This window comes from Esox lucius, chromosome 20, assembly GCF_011004845.1.
Source record: "Esox lucius isolate fEsoLuc1 chromosome 20, fEsoLuc1.pri, whole genome shotgun sequence".
Classification (NCBI taxonomy): Eukaryota; Metazoa; Chordata; class Actinopteri; order Esociformes; family Esocidae; genus Esox; species Esox lucius.
This window is the reverse complement of record NC_047588.1, coordinates 6,576,451-6,602,398: the sequence shown is the minus strand read 5'-3', so window position 1 is coordinate 6,602,398 and position 25,948 is coordinate 6,576,451. Positions and strand designations below refer to the sequence as shown.

The window sequence follows — 25,948 nt, the reverse complement described above, 5'->3', positions numbered from 1 at the left end:
TACTAGGCCAACATGTTGGTAAATGTATAGTTTTTACCGATTTGTCTGAAAGTTGACAAACTATAAAATCATACTAACCTCTACATTCTATGGGGGGAGGGGGGGGGGTAACTTTATTTCTATTTCAGCTTCAGCTAAATTTCAGTGGTGTAAAGAGAGCTAGCTTAATCTCCTGTTTAGTATCGTAGAGAGAGCTAGCTTCATCACTAGTTTACTAGCATAGCGAGAGCTAGCTTCATCACTAGTTTACTAGCATAGCGAGAGCTAGCTTCATCTCTAGTTTACTAGCATAGCGAGAGCTAGCTTCATCTCTAGTTTACTAGCATAGGGAGAGCTAGCTTCATCTCTAGTTTACTAGCATAGCAAGAGCTAGCTTCATCTCTAGTTTACTAGCATAGCGAGACCTAGCTTCATCTCTAGTTTACTAGCATAGGGAGAGCTAGCTTCATCTCTAGTTTACTAGCATAGCAAGAGCTAGCTTCATCTCTAGTTTACTAGCATAGCGAGAGCTAGCTTCATCTCTAGTTTACTAACATAGCGAGAGTTAGCTTCATCACTAGTTTACTAGCATAGCGAGAGCTAGCTTTATCTCTAGTTTAAAATCATAGCGAGACCCAGCTTCATCTTTCATTCAGTAAAGTAAGAAGAGCAAAGCTTTATTTTTACTCTGTGCCTATAGAGAGCTGGCTTCATCTCCAGCCTGTCTGGACAGAGGAAGCTTCATTTCTAGTTCAGCACAGAGAGAGTAGGGAGAGCGAAGCATCATTAGTATGTCTAATGTGTCATTATGGAGGCTAGCTTGAGGGGCTGGACTGCAGCTGTCACACAGCATCATCTCAGGCACTGACAGGCAGACACACAGAGCTACACAGCCACAGCATAAATTACAGCCAATTAAAACGCCCCGGCTGTGATGTGCCCGCTCCGTCGCCCAGCCAGCGTGTCACATGTCAGGTGTGTGTATGTTTGAGCGAGAGAGAGAGAGAGAGAGAGAACGAGTGTGTGTGTTTGTTTTCAGGCATGTGCACGTGAGCTGAAGGGGGAAGATGAAAGGGCATTGGCGTGTCACCCGGTGATGTACAATGCAGGGAGACAGCAAGAAGATAAGACAGACCGACCCGATACGTCATTGGCCTACGCCCCTCCCCCTAGCCCCACTCTACGACCTCTCCTCTCGGACGGCCCCGCACTCCCACAACCCTCAGAAGAAAAAAAACCCGGGGGGCGCGCGCAACAGAGCGGGTGAGTTCCGAGGCCGGCCTCTCCTCTTACCTGGGCCGTGATGCCCGCCGGTTGGAGCGGGTGACAGGTGACTGAGAGCGTCTCTGGCAGATCTAACCTTGCCCCGGCCTCCGGAACCATCCGGAGCCAGACCCGCTAGCCCCCCCCCTCCACCCCGCCAAGAGACACTAATGTAAGACAAGCGAGCTGGGCTAAACACATTAATGCACGGGCGGACACGCAGACCAACATGGAGCCCGGCTTTCTCCAAAAAAGGTCACTTTATAGAATCTGACTCAAAGGGCTAAGGCGAGGCGTGACGGTATCCTCCTGGACGGGTGACAGCGGTGTCATGTGTCTGCCTCCCGGGCTGTTTTCTTCCAATGGGCGGGATGGAAGCCTGGCAGCTGGGTGTGTTAAGCAGGCCCACTTGACCTTAGGAAAGCAGCGGCGGAATACACAGCAGGAAACGGGGATGTTTCAGTAATGACCATTTCCAAAGCAGCTGCTCCTCCTGGGTTAATGATCGTGTCGTGTCCTCGCTCTCTCTCCCTCTCTCTCTCTCTCTCCCTCTCTCTCTCCCTCTCTCTCTCTCTCTCTCTCTCTCTCTCCCTCTCTCTCTCCCTCTCCCTCTCTCTCTCCCTCTCTCTCTCCCTCTCTCTCTCTCTCTCCCTCTCTCTCTCCCTCTCTCTCTCTCTCTCCCTCTCTCTCTCCCTCTCCCTCTCTCTCTCCCTCTCTCTCTCCCTCTCGCTCTCTCTCTCTCTCCCTCTCTCTCTCTCCCTCTCTCTCCCTCTCTCTCCCTCTCTCTCTCTCTCTCTCCCTCTCTCTCTCTCTCTCCCCCTCTCTCTCTCCCTCTCTCTCTATCTCCCTCTCTCTCTCTCTCTCTCCCTCTCTCTCTCTCTCTCCCTCCCCCTCTCTCTCTTGGCCTCGAAAAGGGTCTCTGTTTCTTTTCAAATATTTTCCCCTGTCTCCCTTCCTCCCGCTTTCTATCTGCCTCTGTCTCTTTTTCCAGTGTTTTTCTCTTTCCCCTCCCACTCCCCTAGTCTTGCTCTCTTTTTGTGTCTGTCTCCGTGTGTGTCTCTCTGTAAGTTCAATTCATTCAGAGTATTGGTTTGGGAAACATGCTAACACTGGCAAAGCAAGTGAAGTAAAAGTCACAAAACAAACAGTTAACATTAAACACACAAACGTTTCTAAACACTTGGCCTACGTCTTTCTCCTATCTCTTGTTCTCGCTCAGTGTCCAACTTTCTGTCTCTCTTTTTTTTCTCACGCTGGTTCTTTGCTTTCCTTCTCTGGGTCTGCGGGTGTTTCGTCAGCCGGAGTTTTGAACCAGTTGCTGACATGATAGAGGGAAGACCCACCTCTGCCCTATCTTTGTATTGACTGTTATAAGACAAACTGACCCAGATTCTGCCTTTATTCCAAATGAGGTACCTTGAGTGCTCATACACACACACACACGTTCTGACACTGTCAGGACACACACAAAAACCCAGCGCTGATTTAAGGCATCTCACTTTCATTATTCATGCTCCTGTCAGATTGGCCGGTCGGCCTGTCCATCAGTCATCTAATGCCAGATGTTGTGTGTGTCTGTTCCTCTGTACTGTGTGTCCCGTGTGTACATCTAAGCCTGTGTGTGTACTAATGCGCTCATGTACGTGCATGTGTGTGTTCTGACCACCGTAGGGGCGAAACCCACTGGAAGCGCCTGGCAGGTGGCGCTCGTCCTTTATGTGATATGAGCTGTCAATCACCAAGCTGAAAAAAGGGATGCTCAACATCTCACGGCATCTGGCCTTTCCTCCAAACACATCACACTAACGCATGTTCATCATCACGCACTCATTCATTCTCTAGGTGGACCCTTCTGCACTAACACGGCACTGAGAGCCTGTTCGCGTAACAACAGAGAAAGACGGACCGTTACGTTAAAAGTCGAAAAAAGGCTAACTGTTAAGAACCCTTAGGGTGCAGCGATTTGACAAGAAAGCTTAAGTAAAATGGTGGTCAAAACGACAGCCTAACAACAGACATTACCGTGTTAATCCTAATCGTTCTTTCTCACCCGCGTCCTGTGACAAAACTGCTCTGTGTGTAAACTCTTTTCTTATTGTTAAAAGGCTAAAGGCCGAGACTGTCTGGTACCTGTGGGGTCCAGCAGGGGGTTGGTGGCCCCCCAGCGGTGGTAGAGGGTGGCCAGGTCATGGGTGTTGCAGTTCTTCAAGAAGCTCAGGATGTCCATGGGCGCCTCTGTGGCCTCGGCGGCTCGCGCCTCCTGCTGTTTCACCTCGCCACGGTGGCCCGATGATGAGGGAGACGACGTGGACGTCACCTGGTTGGCTCCTCTGGACGGCTGCGAGGGAGAGGCTCTCCGGGCCTGAGCCGACGCTGTGTCATCGCTGTGGGCAGAGCGCTCGGCCCCGGATTTGGCCGGAGGCTGGATGCGAGGCTGGGACTGGGGGACGCTGGTCTTTGGCGGCGGGGAGCTCTTGGCTTGGCTGTACTCGGCGAGGCTGTGTTTGCTGGCTAGCATGAAGCCCAGGCCCTCCTGAGGCAGAACGTACCTGGTCCCTCCGATGGCGTGGCCGGGGGCTGAGGAACGCCGCGGTGCCCTGGCCGCGGTGCTCTTCTCCAGTGAGCCAGTTGAGGAACCCCCTCGCGGGTAAATCTCCACCCTGGGCCTGGAGTTGGAACGGGAACCCTGGGCGCGGTTCTCCTCGGCTTTTCCTCTCGGCCTGACGCTGCCTGGACGGGGAGGCCTGCCACTCTGTGGGCCCGACAAGGAGGAGGACAACGCCCTTGAGGAGGACGAGGTGCAGGGTTGGCCGGCCGCCCTGTCCCCGCCGTCTTTCTTCCACGTGGGGGGCCGCGTTCGGGGGGTGCGTGCCACAGGGGCTAACGGGGGACACTCCTTCCCATCCAGGGAGGGCGGAGGCCCTGTGCGTCTCTTGGTGGAAGAGCCCTCGCGGTGGCCCTTCAAGCCGTTCCTCAGGAGGGCCCATTTGGGGGCCAGGGTGCTGCTGTTGATGCGGTGGGCGATCGCCTGGTGCATCCACAACACCTCCGGGTAACGGGTGGTGTGGGAACAGTAGGAGCACTTGTGGCTGGCCAGCGACTTCTGCTGAGGAGCCGCGGAGGCCGGGCCCCTGAGGCCCTCGGCCCTAACGCACAGGTCCAGAGGGACGGCGCGGTGGGGGTCGGTGGGCGAGCAGCTCTCGGAGGGACGTTTTTCTCTTGGCGGCCGGGCTGATAGGTAAGGGTGGGGGGCAGAGGTTTGGGGAAGCCCGTGGAGAAGGGCCTTCTTTAGCTTGGGGAAGCCACTGGGGGCTTCGGAGCTGGGGGCGGGGCTAGGGGTGGGGCTGGGGGAGGGGTTGGGTCGGCCGTCACTGGTGTGCTGGAGACGGAGGTGGGACAGGAAGGCTGAAGACTCGGCGCTGACAAAGTCACAAAGGCTGCAGATGTAGGGTTTTTCATCTGTGAAATACAAAACAAAATGGAAAGTGGTAACTTCCCTAAAACATTCTAGAAACCGATTATGAACGTTCCATGCATAACATCGATTTGCCTACAGAATTATTTAGCTGACAATAATTCTATATGTAAAAATAGTGGGAAAATATTACACAGAGAGTGTTGTTCTCCTTTTTGACCACAAGGGAGCAGTGTTGATTTAGATATACACAACAAAAACCCAACATTACAAACACACTGATTCACATGCAGTGCTGCACACGTCACAAAAGGCTGTCTTCTAGGAACTATGAGGGTAAAAAGCAAATATAATTAATCAGGAAATGTATAAAATCGCCTTTCAGTCCCATGTGAGAGGTATTGGAACGCCTGAAGGACTGCATCCTCATGGATTCTAAAATCTGGAAAACTGGACTGAGTGAATTGAAGTACTGCCTTTCCAAGCCCAGATGAATGCTTTTATTAGGCAAATGTAATTCAGTTTCTTCTCATTGACTTAACAGGTCTCCAGAGTGCAGTTCTTCAGGTTTGCCACATGATGGCGCAGTGCTCTTTGAGGGTGAAAGGGGATGATGGAAAAAAAGGCAGAACATTCGCAGAAGAGAGGCGACTGTTTGATCACAGTTCCTTCCCCACGCCATCTATCAAACAAACATGAATGCAAACATAAAGCCGCCCACAGTTAGAGAACATTGATCACCACCTCCCACCCCTACTTAACCCTCCCTATCACAGGAATATACACACATTCAGTAACACTTCCTGAGGCCCACAAAGAATGTTGTGTGTCCACACTCAGCACCTTCTGATGTATACATGGCCTCCTTTGGCCACTGACACAGATGAACACACACACACATACACACAGACACACACACAGATACACGGACACACACACGCACCCACACACAAACACAGACACACACACACACAGACAGGCAGGCACGAACATGACTGTTTCCACTTCTCATTTAGACCCTGCCACCGCCATCTGCTTTTAATTTGGCTTCTCTGTTGTCCACACACTGCAATGCCTAACACCCAACCAGGGTTGAGCAGGAGGCTAGTGTGTACACTGCCATTCAAAATTTTGGGGTCACTCCTTATTTTCCATGAAAACATACAGTAAATTAGTTTGAAATATTGAGATATTGTGTCCTTCAAACTATTACAGCAATTACAGCTTTACAGAGCTTTAGCATTCAAGTTGTCATTTTGTTGAGGTTATCTGAAGAGATTTCACCCCATGCTTCATGAAGGACCTCCCACAAGATGGATTGGTAGCGATCCGGTGACTGTGCAGGCCACTCTGTTATTGACAGAATGCCAGCTGACTTCTTCCATAAATAGTTCTTGCACAGTTTGAAGATGTGTTTTTGGTCATTTTCCTGTTCTAGGAGGAAATTGGCTCCAATAAAGCACCATTCACATTCACCATGGCATGGCGTTGCAAAATGGAGTGATAGCCTTCCCACTTCAAGATGCCTTTTACCGCGTACAAATCTCCCACTTTACAAACAACAAATCAACCCAAGACCATCACATTGCGTCCACCATGCTTGACAGATGGTGTCAAGCACTACTCCAGCATCTTTTCATTTGATCAGCATATCACAAATGTTTGTTTTTGTGATCCGATCATCTCAAACTTGTCTGTCCATAACACTTTTACGTTCTTATTCTGTCCCAGTGTCTGTGATCCTTTGCCCATCTTTTCTTTTTACTGGCCAATCTGAGATATGGGTTTTTCTTTGCAACTCTGCCTAGAAGGCCAGCATCCTGGAGTCACCTCTTCACTGTTGATGTTGAGACTGGTGTTTTGCAGGAACTATTTAATAAAGCTTCCAGTTGAGGACCTGTGAGGCTCCTGTTTCACAAAATAGACATTCTAATGTTTTTCCTCCGGCTCAGTTGTGCACTGGGGCCTCCCACTCCTCTCTATTCTGGTTAGAACCAGTTTGCACTGATCTGTGAAGGGAGTACTACAGCAATTTGACACGCGGAATAGCCTTCGCTTCTCAAAACAAGAATTGACTGACGAGTTTCAGAAGAAAGTTATTTGTTTCTGGTCATTATGAGTCTGTAATCGAACCTACAAGTGCTGATGCTCCAGATACTCAACTAGTCAAAAGAACAGTTTTATTGCTTCTTTAATCAGCATAACAGTTTTTAATTGTGCTAACATAATTGCAAAATGGTTCTCTAATGATCAATTAACCTTTTAAAATGAAATACTTGGATTAGCAAACACAAGGTTCCATTAGAAAACGGGAGTAATGGTTGCTGATAATGGGCCTCTGTACGCCTATGTAGATATAACAAACATAACAAAATCACAATAGTCATTTACAACATTAACAATGTCTACACTGTATTTCTGATAAATTTCATAATATTTCAATGGACACATTTCATTATTATTATTATAAATATTATTATTTATCTTTTATTTCTTTCAAAAATAAGGACATTTCTAAGTGACCCCAAACTTTTGAACGGTGTGTGTGTGTATCTGTGTGTGTGTGTGTATCTGTGTGTGTGTGTGTGTGTGTGTGTGTGCTCTGGTTCCCACAGAGTTGCCATAACTACGCCTACTGCCAAGAAGTGAACCACAGGGGAGAATACTATCCATCTGATATAAACAACCACTGGCTGGGAAGACTGACATTCCCCCCTCCTCCCCTCCCCTCCCCTCCCCACCCAGAACTGAAGACGGTCAAGTTTGAACCTGTAGCTCCTCCCCCTCGCGTGCATAAGCCGGGCATCCAGTAAGGTGAGCTCGGAACGGAGAATGGGATCTTGCTCGCACTGGCCCCGTCTGTCGCAGGAGATTTAAGACACCTGACATCCTACTTAACGTGCAGGTAGTGTGGGTCACTCATCTACTGGACTGTTATGAGTGATGGACAGGGTGTCATGTTGTCAAGAGCTAACCTAACCTAACCGTATATGGAACGACTGCAACTGCAACCACCCAATCGCGTGATGTTTGACATCGTTTGTATTCGACGTTTGTCCTAAGGTGGATGCTTTCTTGTTAGATATTAGCTACTGTGTTTAGCCAACTGGATGGTTTAGGAGCATTTCTTCCCCAGCTACAATGCATCTGTGACCGACACACCTTTGACACTTTGAAACGGTGACGTGAGCGACTTGACTGGCTCAGCTGTCAGAGAGCTAAGAAAGGCTGTGAAAGTGAACTTATGTGCTTACATGGGAGCAAATGCATGTGCGTGTGTGTGTGTTTGTGCACATCCCCAGAGTATGTGTGTGTGTCCATTAGGAGTCTATCTATAAATAACATCAAATACATCCCCGAGTGGTGAGGAGCAGGACAGGGGGAATCATCTGGGATTAGGTAACCAGCTAGCAGAAGCAGAGGTCAGAGCTAGAGCAAAGGACATCCCATCAGCTTCCATTACCTGTCCATCTGACACTGTGGTAAGACAGCCACCGCCGCCACGACCAGGACTCACTTCAATAAAGCTTAAAATAAACTAGTCAAAAAGAAGACTGAATACCTGGACTTGTTCAACAAGGGACCCTGTTTGGGCAAGATATTAAAAATACGTATTGCAGGTTGAAAAGATGCTTTCAAACAGTTTTGCTCAGCAGGGAATCTCCTTTACGTTTTCGGTCTGGGAACGTTTCAAAACGTTGTTGGCTGTTCTGCGACCTAACGAACGTGGGTTTGGTTCTAAGCCAATTGCCGTGAGGGAGATGGACTCCTTGCTCGGAACACATCACTGTGACCTTAAAATGTCCTCCAGCTCTCAGTAGCCTGGTCACAAATGTGTGGAAGTGCTGTCTCAGGTTCTGTCAGCAAAACATGCAGATTGGGCTGCAGTGCACATCTCTAGATCCAGACTACTCTCTGATGGTTCAGAATATACAACTGAATCTAGTTTCCTTCTGACTGTTTTGTGATCATATGCAGACACCTGCCTCATTCAGCTTACAGTAAGACAGCTATTCAGAGTTGTCACACATAGGCTCTTGGCCCTTACAGGGATGGGAAATTATAAAGATGTAATATGTGCATCTGCAATATGACTGTTAAAGGATCTTTAGCAACCTGATATCTAAACATCTAGCAATCATATCACTGTCACTATTTTTTCAGTCAGTCTATTCACTCAATCTCAGTTCTTAAAAATGTAAATATTCTGGGTGTGGGTATGCTGTAACCCATAGCTGTAACCCTAACCCTGCATGACGGATTCCCATTTTTCGGGGCCCCCCACCACCACAAAAGTGACTCATATCTATTCTAAAGGATAATCAAAAAATGTATCATTAAGTTCCTCTCTGCATACCAACTGAAAATGAGTATGCTTCTGTGTGAGGAGTTAGTAATTGTATGACAAACAGGAAGTTCACAGCAGACATGGCTGGAAAAGTGTTTCTTTTAAGGGCAAACACTTAGTTTGGGTTTTTCTCGTTCACTCTAGTTCTTCTTCCTTTTAAATATTCAACCTCTCTTAGGTTGACAGCTGAAGTTGAAGAAAAGCAGGGAGATTTTTCACAGCAGAGAAATAAAAAAGAAAAGCATAAACATATTCACACAGATAATAGTGGGGTGGGGGACGGGGACGGGGGGGTTTCCTGAGACAGGAAGAGCTGAAATAGCACACAGCTCGAGCCCAAAGAAAAAGCTGCTTCTTTTTTTGACATTTTAAACCACCAGGGAAAAGAGTGGAGGACTAAGCTCGGATTTTTGACTATCGATGAAAACGCGATAAGCTAAGACATTATTTACTGCTGACACAGACGCCCACTCAAATACCTGGAGGTGCTGAAAAGAAAACATGCATAGCAAGCAATATTTAATCATAAATCACTGACGATTTATATGTTCATCACAACAATCCTTTTTTTCTTTCACTGTTTATTGGCCAGAAGGGGTGAAAAAATTATCGGCATTCCGAACATTCCGACTGCCATTGTAATGTAACTTTGAAAAGCACGCTTTCATCAAACCAGCCGTCTACTCTCATCATGCTATTCTTTTGTCAGCCGTCTTGTTGTTTTCTTAACAGTGGCTTGGAAAGCAAATGAGAGTAATGACCTGACGTGATATATCATGTTGTTTGTGTAAATGTTCTCAGAAACAGAAGCGGAGCAGTTCCCTCTGTCACCACAGGGCGTCTCCTGTCCCCACTTCATACTGAAGAACAGGAATCACAATAGGGATCTCATCAACAGATGTTGGCCAGTGAGAGCAAGGTAGCCTAGCAATCTGGCTTGTAGGGCCAGCTAACAAATGTATGCCTGTTTTAGTTCCCAAGTTAAAATTTAAAAAAAATCCTTGAGCAAGACAGATAACCCAAATTGCCCCCAGGTCAATGACCACGAACTAAGAATGTGTTGTTAGCTTACTTAAAATAACATTTAAAAACAGTAAATAGACTTGCTACCAATCACCAGCTGCTGGAGCATATTTAACCTAGTACTTCTCTTTCTTGGCTTTATTCATTCAGATTGGGCATCATTTGAGGAATAAGCCTTAAAAACGTATCTACTGCCTTGTCTACATCCTGCTACAGGCGGTCACATTGAAAGAAAGCTTGCGGTCAGAACTGTTGTCCATTCGCGGTCGGGACGGATTCCACAAACCTTTTTACTACTCGAGCCACCAAGGTGCGTTCACTAACCTGGCAGGGGGCCTGCACTGGAGGCGCCCACCTCGGAGGCCACCTCTCCTAGGGTAGAAGCCGGCGGGGAGTCCCCGTACCCCGGGGTGCTAGGCCTGCTGGGGGGCCCAGACTCCGGGTCACTGGTAGAGCCCCAGCGGTCCCCTCCTCGACCTGCCCTGTTGTCCCCGCCAGACCCAGACCCCCGGCCCCCATCCCGCCTCTGGTGGACCCGCTGGTGGACCACCATCTGGTGGCGGCTGCGGAACACCTTCCCGCACTCGAAGCACTCGGCGGACCTGCTCTGCTGGGACGAGGAGGAACGTCGACCCTGGCGGGAGGACGGGCGGTACTCTGAGTCGCTCAGGCTCTCAGGGGTGCGTTCTCCGGGGGGAGTGTGGTGGCTGCAGCTGACGCGCCTCCCTGAGCGCCTCTCCCTCTCCTGGCCCTCCAGGACGTAGCGGCTGCTCTCCTTCTCGTAGACCACGTTGCCGTCGACCAGGGGCTCCTCCCCTCCTCCACCCACTGTGGCCTCCAGAACCCGTCCTCGTGTGACCAGCTGCCAGGCCTGGTGGCTGCACACCGGGTCTAGTTCAGGGATCCTCATGCCCAAGCGCACCTCCTCCCGGGGAGGCTCTTCTCCGGCGGGGCGGAGGCTGAGGTAGTCCAGGAGGCGCCATTTGGCAGGGGGGGAGACGGGGTCGTCGCCGGGTCTCTTCTGATTCTGCTGCTGCCTTGACTGGCTGTGGACTATCTCGTGGGCCCTGAGGCTCTCTCGGTCGTGGAAGAGGTTTCCACACTTTGAGCAGAGCTGGTAGGGGTTCAATGACGTCGCATTGGTCTCTGGGTCTTGGGCCACGTCGTTGATGGTGGCCGGGGACTCTTGGGAGTCAGACTTGGGCTTGGCCCGGCTGGAGGACTTGGGGCCGCTGTGGGTCTTCATGTGGCTCTTGAGGAACCAGGCTTCCCTGAAGCGACGGCCGCACACGCGACAGCAGTGCTCCAGGAGGCCAGCGTGTTTCTTCATGTGGGACTTGAGGAACCAGGCCTGGGTGAAGGCTTGACCGCACGTCCCGCAGGGGAAGGCTCCGTCCGGGTCCTGACTCCCCGCGTCCCCCTCTGTCGACCCCGCCTCCCGGCTCCCCGGCTCGTCCTCCGCGTCGGCGGTGATGTGGACCTTCTCGATGTGACTGAGGAGCTGGTCCTCGCGCTGGGTCTCGTACCCACACAGACGGCAGCGGTACGGCCGCAGCTCCGGGCTCGTCTTCTCCCGTTTGGCGCCCCGCGCCCCCGTCTTCCCCGCGCTGCCATCCCCCAAGCCGGCTCCCCCTTCGACGACCCCGTTGCACGCCGAGCTGCTCTTTGTCGGGCTAGTTCCTCCATCCAGGCCCTCCGACACGCCCACTTCGCCCGAGCCCACCCCTTCCTCCTCTGGCCCCTCCTCCTCCTCCTCCGCCTCGGGGTGGTGGCTAGTGAGCGTGCCCAGCTTGTGACTCCGGATGTGGACCTTGAGGTTGCCCTTCTGTGAAGCGCGGTGGTCGCAGTAGGGGCACTTGTAAGGGCGTGCGCCGGTGTGTCTCCTCATGTGCTGCGACAGGGAGCTCTGGAAGGGGAAGCTGCGGCCGCACACACCACAGTCATAGGCCAAGGCCTTGTCCCCCTCCTCCCCTAGCTCCGGGCCTCCCGGCTGGGTTTTCATGACCTCCACTCCTCCTCCGCTCTGTCTGGGGTTCATGGTGCTACACCCCCGCCCCCAGACGCTCTGCCCGCGCTAGCTCGCCAACAGTGGATCCAGAGCCCGCTATCTGCAGTCGCTCATCTAGCTCCGGCGTTGCCCGTCTGAATCGTCCCTGCTCTTACGCCGTCGAACGCAGAGGCGCATCCGTCACGGTTCAGGACGTGTTCGTCGATCGCTCTCCTCTTAGTGAGACCGATGCCATGTGTCCTTCTTCATTCAAACAATGAGAGTGTCCACTCGAACTCTGCCGATGGAACTGCTTGCTGTGCGTGCCTTTGTGAAATTGCGTACACATAGATTACACCCGTAAGTCCGTTGGTAACTTACAGTGTCAGACAGATTCAGTCATGGTATATCATAACAGGATAACCAGATACATATGTGGCTGTAGTCAGACAGCGTGTTTCTCTGTTTCTCTGAGTGCCTCTATCTGTCCAGAGGCCTGGACACAGTTAATATGAGTGATAGCTCCTCCACGTCTTCTCCGACGATCAGTTGGCTGACTTTTCTTTGGCTTTGTTTTTCAGCACATCAGCAGATTCCAGGTTGTATCTCTCTGTGTGAGGCACAGGTCTTCACCCCCTGTAACAGGGAGGAGAGAGATCAAATAAATTAATTTGAATGTCTCTAAATGTCTTTTTAAATTATTCAACGTGGTTATTTTGGGCAATGCAGTTCTTGAGTCATTTCAATAAATTATTTTTTTTTAATTAAGAGGGAGAGAGAAAATGAAGAGAGAGAGTAAAAGAGGGAGAGACAGAGAAATGGAAAGAGAGCAGAACAAAGACACAGTGTTAGCATAGCCAAAAACGATGCCACTTCACCGACATTGGTCTGTTGCACATTTGCATAAATGTACCTCTCGGCTTTTCTCAGTGCAACACCGGTGTGGAAATACCTGGGTCTGTGCAGCTAAGCCTGGCCTGATATTCTATGTGTGCGGGCGGATATCAAATGGCCCGTCTGATGAAATTTCAGACAGAAAGCGCTGCTGTGTGCGATTGTGCACGGTGCTGTCACTGCCGCCACTCCGGCTGAGTCAACACTTTACACACAATCGCTCCGGAGAGCAACGCTCATTCACATCAGGGAGATCAGCGACAGCAGCCCGGCCTGAGCCACCATATTCCCCACGTCTGCTTCAACCCACACTATCACATGGCAGGGATCTTAAGCACACAACAGGAAGTGGCTCGTTTCTTGTCTTCTACACCCGCCAACTGGGCTAGATACTGAGAGAGACAGAGATAAAGAGAGAGAGAGATGGATGAGAGAGAAAGAGACTGAGATGGGTGAGAGAGAGACAGAGACAGAGACGGGTGAGAGAGAAAGAGACAGAGATGGGGAGAGAGAGAGAGAGAGAGAGAGACAGAGATGGATGAGAGAGAAAGAGACAGAGATGGATGAGAGAGAGACAGAGATGGATGAGAGAGAAAGAGACAGAGATGGGGAGAGAGAGAGACAGAGATGGGTGAGAGAGAAAGAGACAGAGATGGGGAGAGAGAGAGAGAGAGACAGAGATGGGTGAAAGAGAAAGAGAGAGACAGAGATGGGGAGAGAGAATGCAAAGGACAGACGTGGGAGAGAGGAGGGAGAAAGAGCAAGAGAGGGTTGAGGAAGGAAATAGAAGGAGCAAGAGACTGAGAGGGATGAGGAGAGAAATAAAAGGAGAAAAAGACTGAGAGGGATGAGGAGAGAAATAAAAGGAGAAAAAGACTGAGAGGGATGAGGAGAGAAATAAAAGGAGAAAAAGACTGGGTGAGGGAGAGAGAAAAAGAGGACTCACCAAAGAGAGAGTTCCATTTCAAAACAGGTCCTTTGTCAGTTGCTTTACCCTCTATCTCATTTCTCAATCTCACTAGTTCCACAATTCTGAATGTGGGCTCAACAAAAGCCCATTTGTGGTGCAGCACAGGACACATACCGCTAAAGAACCAACTAATGTGAACGTTTTAGCTCGAAAGGCCCACTTTCCAACCGTATTCAACTGATTTTAACCTGACAAGACACCAGAAACGACTGAAAGGAAAAGGAAACAGTGTTTATAACAGGAGAGTGGAGCAGTGAGTGTGAAATATGATTAGGAAAGATGATTGACAGTGTGATTACAGCTTACTCGTTATCAACTGCAGCTAATAAGATGTGTAACTGACTGTCGTTAGAAGTGGATAATGGATTATAATTATAAGGGGATGAGGTGAGGAATGGCTGTCAAAACGCACGCGCGTGCACGTGCACAGACACCACAGGGGCGATGCGTTTACACAGGGAGAGTACGGCAGTTTAAACACAACAAAGAACTACACACACATCGTATGGATTGAGGCAATATGCACCATGAACGCCAGGCACCCATATATACATGCATGTATGATATAGTCTCTGACAAACCATTTCACATATCCACATGTCATATCCACGCCGCTTAACATTCAAACCCGCTGAGAACCTCCCCTTCCCCTAAACACCACATCCTCTCCAATAACTTTTTTTTTAATGGCATATTGAGTGGAAAGAAATTATTTCATCAATAACAACAAACATTTTCCAAAACTTCCAGCATAAAATGACTGACACCACTTGTTGAACAGAACAAACAGGACGAACAAGCGTCAGATAATGACATCCACATTGACAAATACACACTTCAATCTAAACAGTTTATTTTCTCTTGCTACTTAATATCTCTCCCGTCTCTCTCAAGTCACGGCGCTGACTCACAGTGGGCCCTAAGCCCTTGTATTCCAACTTGATTTCTTCCTATATGGGTGTAAAACAGAGAACAATGATCTTGTGTGTTATTACATGGGGTTTGCTTCTTGGGGAAGTATTCAGCCGGCGTTAAGCCTGTCCTCCACCAGACGGTCACATGTGCAAATGAAACTGTAATGAGATTAGCCTAGCTCCAGGAGAAACACTGTGCTCCCCTCTCAACACAAATGAAGAAAGAAATGACAAATTGGCTTGGAGTGTGTGTGTGTGTGTGTGTGTGTGTGTGTGTGTGAGAGAGAGAGTCTGTGTGTGTAGACAATGTTACCATTCATTACTAAGAGATCAATGATAAGTGTAACAGTAACGCAAAAACGACACTCACCACAGGTTTCTTGTGAAAGACTTGATTCTAACACACGTCCCCCCCTACCACCGTCCCCATGACCTATAAAATCTCCTTGGAGCCCGATAAGCCTAACCTTGAATTTACTGCCTCAGTTGTCTCTCCATCTTGCTAACGGCCAGCTTCAAACATTTACGTGGTAGAGATTGGGGTCAATTCAATTTTAATTCATTAAATTTGTGAAGAAAATGGAGAGTCCAATTCCAATATGAAGGCGCTTCCTGAATTGAAAATGAATTGATCCTAACCCCAATGCAGAAGCGTGGCTTGAGTTAAGCTGAAGTCTGTAATAGCAATGACCATCATATATTTTCTTCTCAAAGTTAAGTCCTCTTTGGATTATGGCCATGTTGCAATGCCTCCACAGCAGATCCGAGAAAGTCGAAGATCAAGATATGCCCTGTGAGACTCGCCAAGCCACTCTGCACACTGTTCACTTAACAAGGAAGTATTTGCATCAGCATACATACAACCTGGATGTGAGCTCATAGTCCGACAAACAACCACGATAACGCTCGCAGACGCCCGACCTACCACAAGGAGGGCGACAAGACAACGCGACCCCGTCCAAGATCCTACCCGTCCAACCCGGGCGGCGCTGAGGTAATTTGAACCGCCCTCAGCTGGAGCCACCCTAGCGGCCCCAAAACCCCCACCCCCACCCCGCAAAACGTTGAACTCAGGCAGCTGAATCTCTAGCTCTTGGTTATCTCATTGAGTCTATTTCCATCTCTGTTCTCAGGGAGGTTCTGGGGACATCTGGAGCTGGTCTCGTGGAACATTCTTTCTCCATCAGGCAAGGAGAAAGGCAGGAAAAGGCAGTGTGAGCAGCACAGAGTGCCCTGTGGCTGGACCTGGTCGTTATGTGACGGACGACATAGTCAGCTGGAGGGTGGGCTCTCCATCACTGGCACAGTGAGACGGATGTGCAGGACATGTCTTCGACAGACAGGGGTGGGGGGTGTAGAGAGGTGGAGCGCTACGCCATTTAGAAACACACTCTCCTTCGCTCGCTCGCAACCCTCTTCATCAAAGCTAATGGCTCAGAGTCATATCAGCTCTGTTGTCTGTTGTGGACCCAGCAGGACGCAACATTTTGAGAAACTTATAGGGATGGAAAAGGAATGATGGACTGCTCCTTCCCACACACACATGCGTGCCCAAGCACACACAGAAATCAAAGACCAAACAGAGGGGCGCTTCACAAATGTATCCAGATATTTTCAAATGCTACACACTGTTAGCTTTTAACACTGTTCCATACAGAGAGAGAGAGAGAGAGAGAGAGAGGAAGAGAGACAAAACAGAGAGGAAAAAGCGAGAAAGAGACAGATAGATAAAGGAGACTGAGGCAGAGGAAGAGTCAACAAAACAACTGAACAGAAAGCCACAGTCAGTCACACATGTGCTTTGGGCATTAGCCACAGTGAACTCTTTAAAATCACTTCCACACACACATGCACACACAGCAGAGAGACGGGGACTCGTAAAGGGGACACATTCAGCGCTCAGGGCGGGACAGAACCCCCAACCCTTCCCTCCCTCCCTCGTCCCCCCAGCCAGTGGATTCTCAGACCAATCAATAATCCATTATGAACAAACTGTGCTCTGCCTCCCTGCTCCCGGCCTGCAGACAAAGAGGCCCGCTGTAAACCTGGCTTTGGAGAGAGCCAGCCAACGAGTGGAAGGGAGGGATACTCTGTGGTGTGGACGTAAAACAAACAAAAAACATTACCTACTTGTGTCGGCAAGTTTTTAGACAACGCCAAATGCTTTTGTCAGAGTATGTATTTGTTATTCATGTTAATTCACATATTACCGCTATGTATTCTGTCTTCTTAATTTTCCTTTCAAATTTCCAAGTGGCTGAATCACTACTGGAGAAGATGTCAACCCCTGGTGCAAAACAGCTCCCCTCAGTCTCTGGATTTGTAGTCCTGTCTGGCTAAAAAGAGTACCACCGCCATAGCACTTGATTGATTGACGCCAAGTCGCTTTTGACATCCCGTTATGAAAGACAGCATAAAATAATTAGCCAATCAGCTTTGAGCTGAGCTGAACTGTGGGTAGTCCTCACGTTAGAACCCCCCCTCCCCCCAGCCCCACCACCAAGGGAAGCCATTTACGATCTGGCTTCACACTAATCAAATCACCGTCAAAATGTCAATGACAGAAAAAATATAAAACTCCTCATTTACAGTATGTTGTTGTCCTTGGGCTGCTAGCAAACTACAAGTTGTGATTTCATAAAGATCCATGAATGGCTTTGGATGTGTGGTTTTCGCTAATCCTCCATAACAGCCGGTGATCACAGTATATGTGACTGAGTTCCGGCCTGGGAAGCGGGTGTTCCACTGGGCCTAACGTTAACTAGCTAGCTGGCGGTTGATTGGCATTGAGATCAGCATTAGTGTTTAACCAGGTAACGTTTTGGTAAATCTAGTATTGTAGCAAAGACAACAGAAAAAAAAATTATATAACGTACTGTCTATTGTGTAAAGTCAGGCCGTTTTATCAAGTTGTCAACATGAAGAGGAGCAAAAAGGGTTTCTAATTGTGCACCCCATTACACACAAACACAAGTAATAGCCTTCCACAACGTTGTATAAAGTTAATAGTGGTCCGTTTAAACAGCGGTTTTTGCTATCTTAAGTGGTCCCTGCTGTAGGTTATAAGAATGATGTGTTACAATGCTGCTGGAATGGTGGAAGCAGGTTTGTGGTTTTTTGCGATTTGAGAAAAATCATGGGAGGGAATATATTGAACTACTTTGTGAGTGTGAGTTTTGTCATCTAGTCTTGGCTGTTTGTTAGACCTGAACTTATTAGCCTCAGTTACAATTATGTTTGGGTGTGCACGGGACGGGACGTTTAATGTTTAGACAGAGGGCGGCATACGAGTCCCCTTGGACTGCCTGGGCCATGTTCTGGGTCTGGGACTGTCAGAGCGGGTCATACTCACAGACGGGGGGAGGGGGGGCTTGCAGCATCCATTGTCTCCTCCCCCCACCCATTCTCTAACAACTATACCCATACCATCCTAACCCAACCCCCACACGGCCCCAGACCTCTGCCATTAATCTGTCAGGCCAGACAAACAATGGAGGTCTCCTCTCTCTCTCTTTCTCTGTCTGGTTGTCCCCAGCCACTCTGATAAGTAGGGTGGAAAGAAGGTGCTTTGTAAAGGGGGTGTTCGTGGGTTCCCTCTATGTATGTGAGAAGGGTCTTTCGAATGAAAAGCGCTCCGCTGAGTCCCCATCCCGGGTTGTGTCTCAGAGGGCTTCCCGGGCGAGGGGGGGGGGGGGCTGGGGACAGAGCAGGTGTTTGGGTCAACACTGTCATGTTTGATTTCGGGGAGGGTGCTGCGCTGGTTGAGCCTGGGATGGGAGGTGTCTTCTGTTGAAATCAGACAGTTGTTCTGGAAACTTTGGGAGCAGTTCAACTCGTTCTCACAGCCTGTTCTGGTTCGCCTGGTTGAAAGCTTTGTCTTCAAACTCTTGGACCAATTCCAGACCCCACCCTTCACATTTGGAACACATGGGTTCAGGTAAAAAGTGGTGGTGTGAGGAGGGGGGAATTGCTCATGAATATTCATTTTGGGGTTAGGTTAAATGTTTCAAGTTCTACATTCAGTTAAAAGCCCCATTTCTATGTGGAGTATCACTCATTAAAAAGCCATGCAGGGTGTATCTGGAAATCTCCCTCTGTATTTATCTTCCATACACTGTTCAGTTAGTTGCTGCTTCAGGACCCTCTTTACTTAGTTGCTCCCCTCCCTACATTTTTTAAGGTATCCCCCACTGAACCTCCCCCTTCCTTCAGATTTGTCATGATTTGGGATGCAGCATGTCTCTGCCTTGTTTCTGAACAGAAGAAATAGAAATCCTGTGGCTATTTGTAGGCTTCAATATTCTCTGTCTGTTTTACCTCAGGAGGTTGTAGAAGCGGAATCAGGGTGCAGTCAACGCAACAATACATCTGGGTTTTAACCACCCTTGTGGCTACATCTGTGTTGTCTTTACGCTGCCATGTCGTTGTCTGAGTTGCTGAAGAAGAACAAACATTTGACTGTATATCTGTCTGTGTATATCTGTCAATTATCACATGACTTGATGAAAAGCACTGGAGTGAACTACAAAGCTAATGCTAATGCTGCAACTGTGATAATAGATGAATCTGTTGATTACTACTTTGATTAATCAATTAATCATATACAAAAGTATATATATTATATATACATCCAGAGCTCCGAATAAAATTACAGAGCTCCAAAAAAAATTAAGAGACCACCGCACCTTTTTCTTTCCTTTCCAAAAAGTTGAAAAGGAAGGTTTTGAGTGAGGAATAGAAGGGTTATAATTAAGAGACCACTACAAATTGAATGCTTATATATATATATACACTCACCTAAAGGATTATTAGGAACACCCATTCAATTTCTCATTAATGCAATTATCTAATCAACCAATCACATGGCAGTTGCTTCAATGCATTTAGGGGTGTGGTCCTGGTCAAGACAATCTCCTGAACTCCAAACTGAATGTCAGAATGGGAAAGAAAAATTATTTAAGCAATATTGAGCGTGGCATGGTTGTTGGTGCCAGACGGGCCGGTCTGAGTATTTCACAATCTGCTCAGTTACTGGGATTTTCACGCACAACCATTTCTAGGGTTTACAAAGAATGGTGTGAAAAGGGAAAAACATCCAGTATGCGGCAGTCCTGTGGGCGAAAATGCCTTGTTGATGCTAGAGGTCAGAGGAGAATGGGCCGACTGATTCAAGCTGATAGAAGAGCATCTTTGACTGAAATAACCACTCGTTACAACCGAGGTATGCAGCAAAGCATTTGTGAAGCCACAACACGCACAACTTTGAGGCGGATGGGCTACAACAGCAGAAGACCCCACCGGGTACCACTCATCTCCACTACAAATAGGAAAAAGGGGCTACAATTTGCACGAGCTCACCAAAATTGGACAGTTGAAAACTGGAAGAATGTTGCCTGGTCTGATGAGTCTCGATTTCTGTTGAGACATTCAGATGGTGGAGTCAGAATTTGGCGCAAACAGAATGAGAACATGGATCCATCATGCCTTGTTACCACTGTGCAGGCTGGTGGTGGTGGTGTAATGGTGTGGGGGATGTTTTCTTGGCACACTTTAGGCCCCTTAGTGCCAATTGGGCATCGTTTAAATGCCACAGCCTACCTAAGCATTGTTTCTGACCATGTCCATCCCTTTATGACCACCATGTACCCATCCTCTGATGGCTACTTCCAGCAGGATAATGCACCATGTCACAAAGCTCGAATCATTTCAAATTGGTTTCTTGAACATGACAATGTGTTCACTGTACTGAAATGGCCCCCACAGTCACCAGATCTCAAGCCAATAGAGCATTTTTAGGATGTGGTGGAACGGGAGCTTCGTGCCCTGGATGTGAATCCCACAAATCTCCATCAACTGGAAGATGCTGTCCTATCAATATGGGCCAACATTTCTAAAGAATGCTTTCAGCAACTTTGTTGAATCAATGCCACATAGAACTAAGGCAGTTCTGAAGGCAAAAGGGGGTCAAACACAGTATTAGTATGGTGTTCCTAATAATCCTTTAGGTGAGTGTATGTACAATGGGGAGAACAAGCATTTGATACACTGCCGATATTGCAGGTTTTTCTGCTTACAAAGCATGTAGAGGTTTATACTTTTTATCATAGGTACACTTAAAAAAATCCAGAAAATCACATTGTATGATTTTTAAATAATGAATTTGCATTTTATTGCATGACATAATTATTTGATCACCTACCAACCAGTAAGAATTCCGGCTCTCACAGACCTGTTAGTTTTTCTTTAAGAAGCCCTCCTTTATTAACTGCACCTGTTTGAACTCATTACCTGTATAAAAGACACCTGTTCACACACTCAATCAAACAGACTCCAACCTCTCCACAATGGCCAAGACCAGAGAGCTGTGTAAGGACATCAGGGATAAAATTGTAGACCTGCACAAGGCTGGGATGGGCTACAGGACAATAGGCAAGCAGCTTGGAGAGAAGGCAACAACTGTTGGTGCAATTATTAGAAAATGGAAGAAGTTCGAGATGACTTCAATCTCCCTCGGTCTGGGGCTCCATGCAAGATCTCACCTCATGGGGCCTCAATGATCATGAGGAAGGTGAGGGATCAGCCCAGAACTACACGGCAGGACCTGGTCAATAACCTGAAGAGAGCTGGGACAAGTCTCAAAGAAAATCATTAGTAACACACTACGCTGTCATGGATTAAAATCCTGCAGGGCACGCAAGGTCCCCCTTCTCAAGCCAGCGCATGTCCAGTCCCATCTGAAGTTTGCCAATGACCATCTGGATGATCCAGAGGAGGAATGAGAGAAGGTCATGTGGTCTGATGAGACAAAAATAGAGCTTTTTGGTCTAAACTCCACTCACTGTGTTTGAAGGAAGAAGAAGGATGAGTACAACCCCAAGAACACCATCCCAACCGTGAAGCATGGAGGTGGAAACATCATTCTTTGGGGATGCTTTTCTGCAAAGGGGACAGGACGACTACACCGTATTGAGGGGAGAATGGATGGGGCCATGTATCGTGAGATCTTGGCCAACAACCTCCCTCCTTCCCTCAGTAAGAGCATTGAAGATGGGTCGTGGCTGGGTCTTCCAGCATGACAACGACCCGAAACACACAGCCAAGGCAACTAAGGAGTGGCTCTGTAAGAAGCATCTCAAGATCATGGAGTGGCCTAGCCAGTCTCCAGACCTGAAACCAATAGAAACTCTTTGGAGGGAGCTGAAAGTCCGTATTCCCCAGCGACAGCTGGTCTGTATGGAGGAGTGGGCCAAAATCCCTGCTGCAGTGTGTGCAAACCTGGTCAAGAACTACAGGAAATGTATGATCTCTGTAATTGCAAACAAAGGTTTCTGTACCAAATATTAAGTTCTTCTTTTCTGATGTATCAAATACTTATGTCATGCAATAAAATGTAAATTAATTACTTAAAATCATACAATGTGATTTTCTGGATTTTTGTTTTAGATTCCGTCACTCACAGTTGAAGTGTACCTATGATAAAAATGACAGACTTCTACATGCTTTGTAAGTGGGAAAACCTCCAAAATCAGCAGTGTATCAAATACTTGTTCTCCCCACTGTATATATATATATATATATATATATATAATATATATATATATATATATATATATATATATATAAATAAAACAGACATTTTGACATTAAATGTAGAATTTTAAATAAAAGTAAAAACTAATTAACAATGTCAAAACTCACAAACTAAATTGAACTCTCTGAAAAGCAGACAAAGACACACTTGTTTTGATTAAGGAACTGTGCTGAGGCCTCTTCAACATCTGTCGTCTTGGGTCCAATGTGTTCTCTTTAGGTGTGTATGAATCAGTTGTTGCTCCCATGTCACTCAAGTTCATATTTGCACATTATTTGATAGTTATCCATGGCCTGTACGGATATTCATTCTACAGGCTTTTCCTAATCTCTCCATTTACCTAGTGCATAGTTTGTGATCATCGAGGTATTGTGTGTCCTTTCAAAATACCTGTATTTCCTGCATGTCTTTTAAATTGAAACTGAAAGCATTTTACCCACATTAAATATGTTCAGGTACACAATAAGGAATAATGTGCCATTTTCATATTTTATGTCATAAATGTGGTCATTTTAAATGTTTTGGTACTTTCAAAGAATGTTTGTCACACTACATAAACTAAGGAATTTGTGAAAATTCGATAGCAAAGTTGTGTAGAAAAATTGACAAAAAAGCTGTTAATAAAAGTGTATAAAAAATTTGTCAGCTTCAAACCCTACATAGACCAGTTTGCCATAGCCATTCAGAGCGTATTTGCTAATAAGCTATTTGTCACATGGGCAATCTCATTCACTTTAAAGTAAACGCTGTGAATACAACAGGACTCCTCTTACATTTTTATCAGAAGTCCTGATAAAAAAACATGAACAATAAGACTGCCTCTCTCAGCTGCACACCAGACAAAACAAGAACTTTGTTAAACTCCAACAGGGGAACAATAAATAAACCCTCTCAATGTTCTTCAGCTTGTAGTTGGCCGTCAGAACTGTGCTTCCAATTCTGCATCATGTCTGCCAATTCATGCTTCTCACCCAACCTGGTCCCAATCCACATAGTAACTTAATAGGAACTAGCCTGTCTGAAAGTGCTGTGCATTTGATTGATGCATTTGTTTGACAATAATACAGATATGCTATGTGGATAAAATGTGTTAATTTCACAATTAGTTAGAATGGAAAGTGATTCAAAGGTTTTGGTTGCTAGCTAACCAAATTAACCCAGCTTATCTAGCATCTCCATGCCGGGAGCATGCATAGCTGTACAACAAACAATGATAACAGAAATCACATATTTTTCTGCATGCTATTTATACTCAGTATTTTATTATTATTTCTTTTAACTCCAACTATTAGGGATTATCCAGAGTTTTATTTAGTTTTATTGAGTTTAAATTAGAAAATAACACACAAAATATGCTGAGAATGTGAATACAATGGAACAAGTGAGGGCAGAGATTTTTTTTAAATGTGGGTGGATAATAGTTTTTTTTATCTTGCCCTAGGAAATTGAAGAACTTATCAGTCATGAAAGTAAAAGTGTTGAAAACAAATTGTTTCCCAATTTAAAAAGAAGATGAAGAATAAGTTCAGTCAGAGAAACAATGTTGTTTTTCTGTTTTGTTGCAAATACAGCAAAATAGCTCAAAAACAATGTTCTGGTGTTATCCAAACAATTATATTATTGTCTAAGACAATATCACATTATGTAATCAACCTTTTCCCTGTCATTAATGGTATTATTGTGTTTGATACTCCAAATTAAACCCATTGAGGCTACAATAATAAAACATAGCCTACTGACATTTTTCATTTCATTGCCTGAGGTACAGAACACAGTATTTTAAAGCGCCAGTCTACCGCCACAGGTCATATTAGGCTCTATGTTAATTGTTATAATGTTTGTTAAGAGAACCGCTGAGTTTTATTCCTGCTCTGCTCTGTGTCCAATGCTTGGCCGATGCTTTGTTTGTGCAGCTGTCAAATGTGCCTCTCACATGCAAAGAACATGCCAATGATGTTGTGGAGAGCATATATAACAGTGAAGCTATTCAATTCGGGGAAAAAGACAATTTATTGTTGGTGGAAATCCTATCTGTATAGATCAAATTTGAGTAAAAGTTGCCAAAGCAAATATAGCAGCTCATGGAGCTCAACTAAGTAACATGTTTGCCACTATAACGTCAATTGCCACAGTCAAATTTCCATGTTGTCACCTCCTGCAGTGATTCTTGAGTACTACCCACCATATCTAGGAGGGAATAAACCGTTTCCTTTAGATGACTATGGAGCAGCTTTGCAAGGTGCTTCTACGTCACTCACTTGAATTACAGAGTTATTATACTTGGCACAATATAAGAAGAGCTACTAAAAGCTCAAAATATGTCACTTTTGCAACAAACTTTCAGTATAGATCCCAGCAGGCTCCGGTGAAGGATGTACTGAGGAGAATGACTGAGGGGGATGACTGATGCATATCTAGTTCATACACTTTTTGCAGTGTTTATGTGGAAACAAAACTTGGGGGGCACAGATTTGATCTGGAGGGGCAATGCCCCCCTTTTGGCACCGGGTCTGGATCTCAGTACTGATGTTTCATGATCACTAATTCTAAAACCTCTGTGTTTCCATGGAAAAAGTACATTTTTCAAGCTAGTGATTAACAATGCTGAAGAAAGTGGACTGCATTCAACAAATTTTACCTTCGTTTAGAACGTACTAACCTAGTCAACAAACCAACAGTGGAAGTGCAACAGAGTCATTGAAAGATAATCCTGGCTGAGGCTGAGAAACTTTGGTTTCCATAATCACTGAGGAAGTTACAAACGCTATTTTTAGGATTTTATTTGTCATTTCTTGAATGATGTTAAGAGGGGCATTTTTTTATACAATAAATCAATGCCTAAAACGTTTTTGTGTTCACCTTTATTGTAGCATTTTACCAAATTACTGTAGAAAACTGTACCAATTCCAAAAACACCTCACCACAGACTGGTAAACTTATTTCCTGTGTGTGTTGTGCTTTCTCAAAAATGAGAAGCATATGAAAAAAGGAAGCACACTACCTCCCCACCCCACCCCCCACAGTGAAAAAAGGTCCCCAAACTGACCCACATCTGCAAGGTTAACTCCAGTGGCTGATCAGGCACTGGAACACTGTGTGTGTGTGTGTGGGGGGGTGTGTGTGAGTGTGTGTGGGATTCCCTCCCCACTCTGCCCCTTCTGTTTCTCTCACACCACTCGTTAACCCCTTGCTGCTCCCGTGGGACCGGCCTATTTATGTAAATCTAAGGGCCCTCTTCTACCCATGACAGCTATACTCACTTGTACTTTAGCCACTTAACCCGAGACTAACTAGCACTGACTAAACCGTGTAAAGACAAAGCATTGACTAAACACTGAGGAACTGCTAAAGATTGGTTTGTTTTGTTTGTTTTTGGGCTCGTTTTTTGGTTGCCAGATGTACGGATCTTATGTTTGATCATCGTACAGTTTCCTGAAAATAGGGAAATGTAAAACTACCGTATTAATGGGAAATAAAAGTATTTTCTTATTTCCTGGTGATGCAGGATTTTTTCCCTTCTCTCGCACACTGGATCGAATGATGATCCTACATCTGTAGATAGTG

General features: G+C 46.6%; 1 protein-coding gene across 2 annotated transcripts in view; it reads right to left on the bottom strand.

Moving 5' to 3' along the window:
- znf516 (zinc finger protein 516) overlaps positions 1 to 25,948 on the bottom strand; it is a 50,380-nt gene that overhangs the window by 8,132 nt on the left and 16,300 nt on the right. For both annotated transcript variants that reach the window (XM_034288955.1, XM_034288956.1), the window contains exons 2-3: positions 10,353 to 12,651; positions 3,373 to 4,701 (exon numbers count right to left, since the gene is read on the bottom strand). In XM_034288955.1, the coding sequence (XP_034144846.1) occupies positions 3,373 to 4,701; positions 10,353 to 12,066 (3,043 nt within the window). In that variant the 5' untranslated portion in view covers positions 12,067 to 12,651. The remainder of the gene's footprint in view (positions 1 to 3,372; positions 4,702 to 10,352; positions 12,652 to 25,948) is intronic.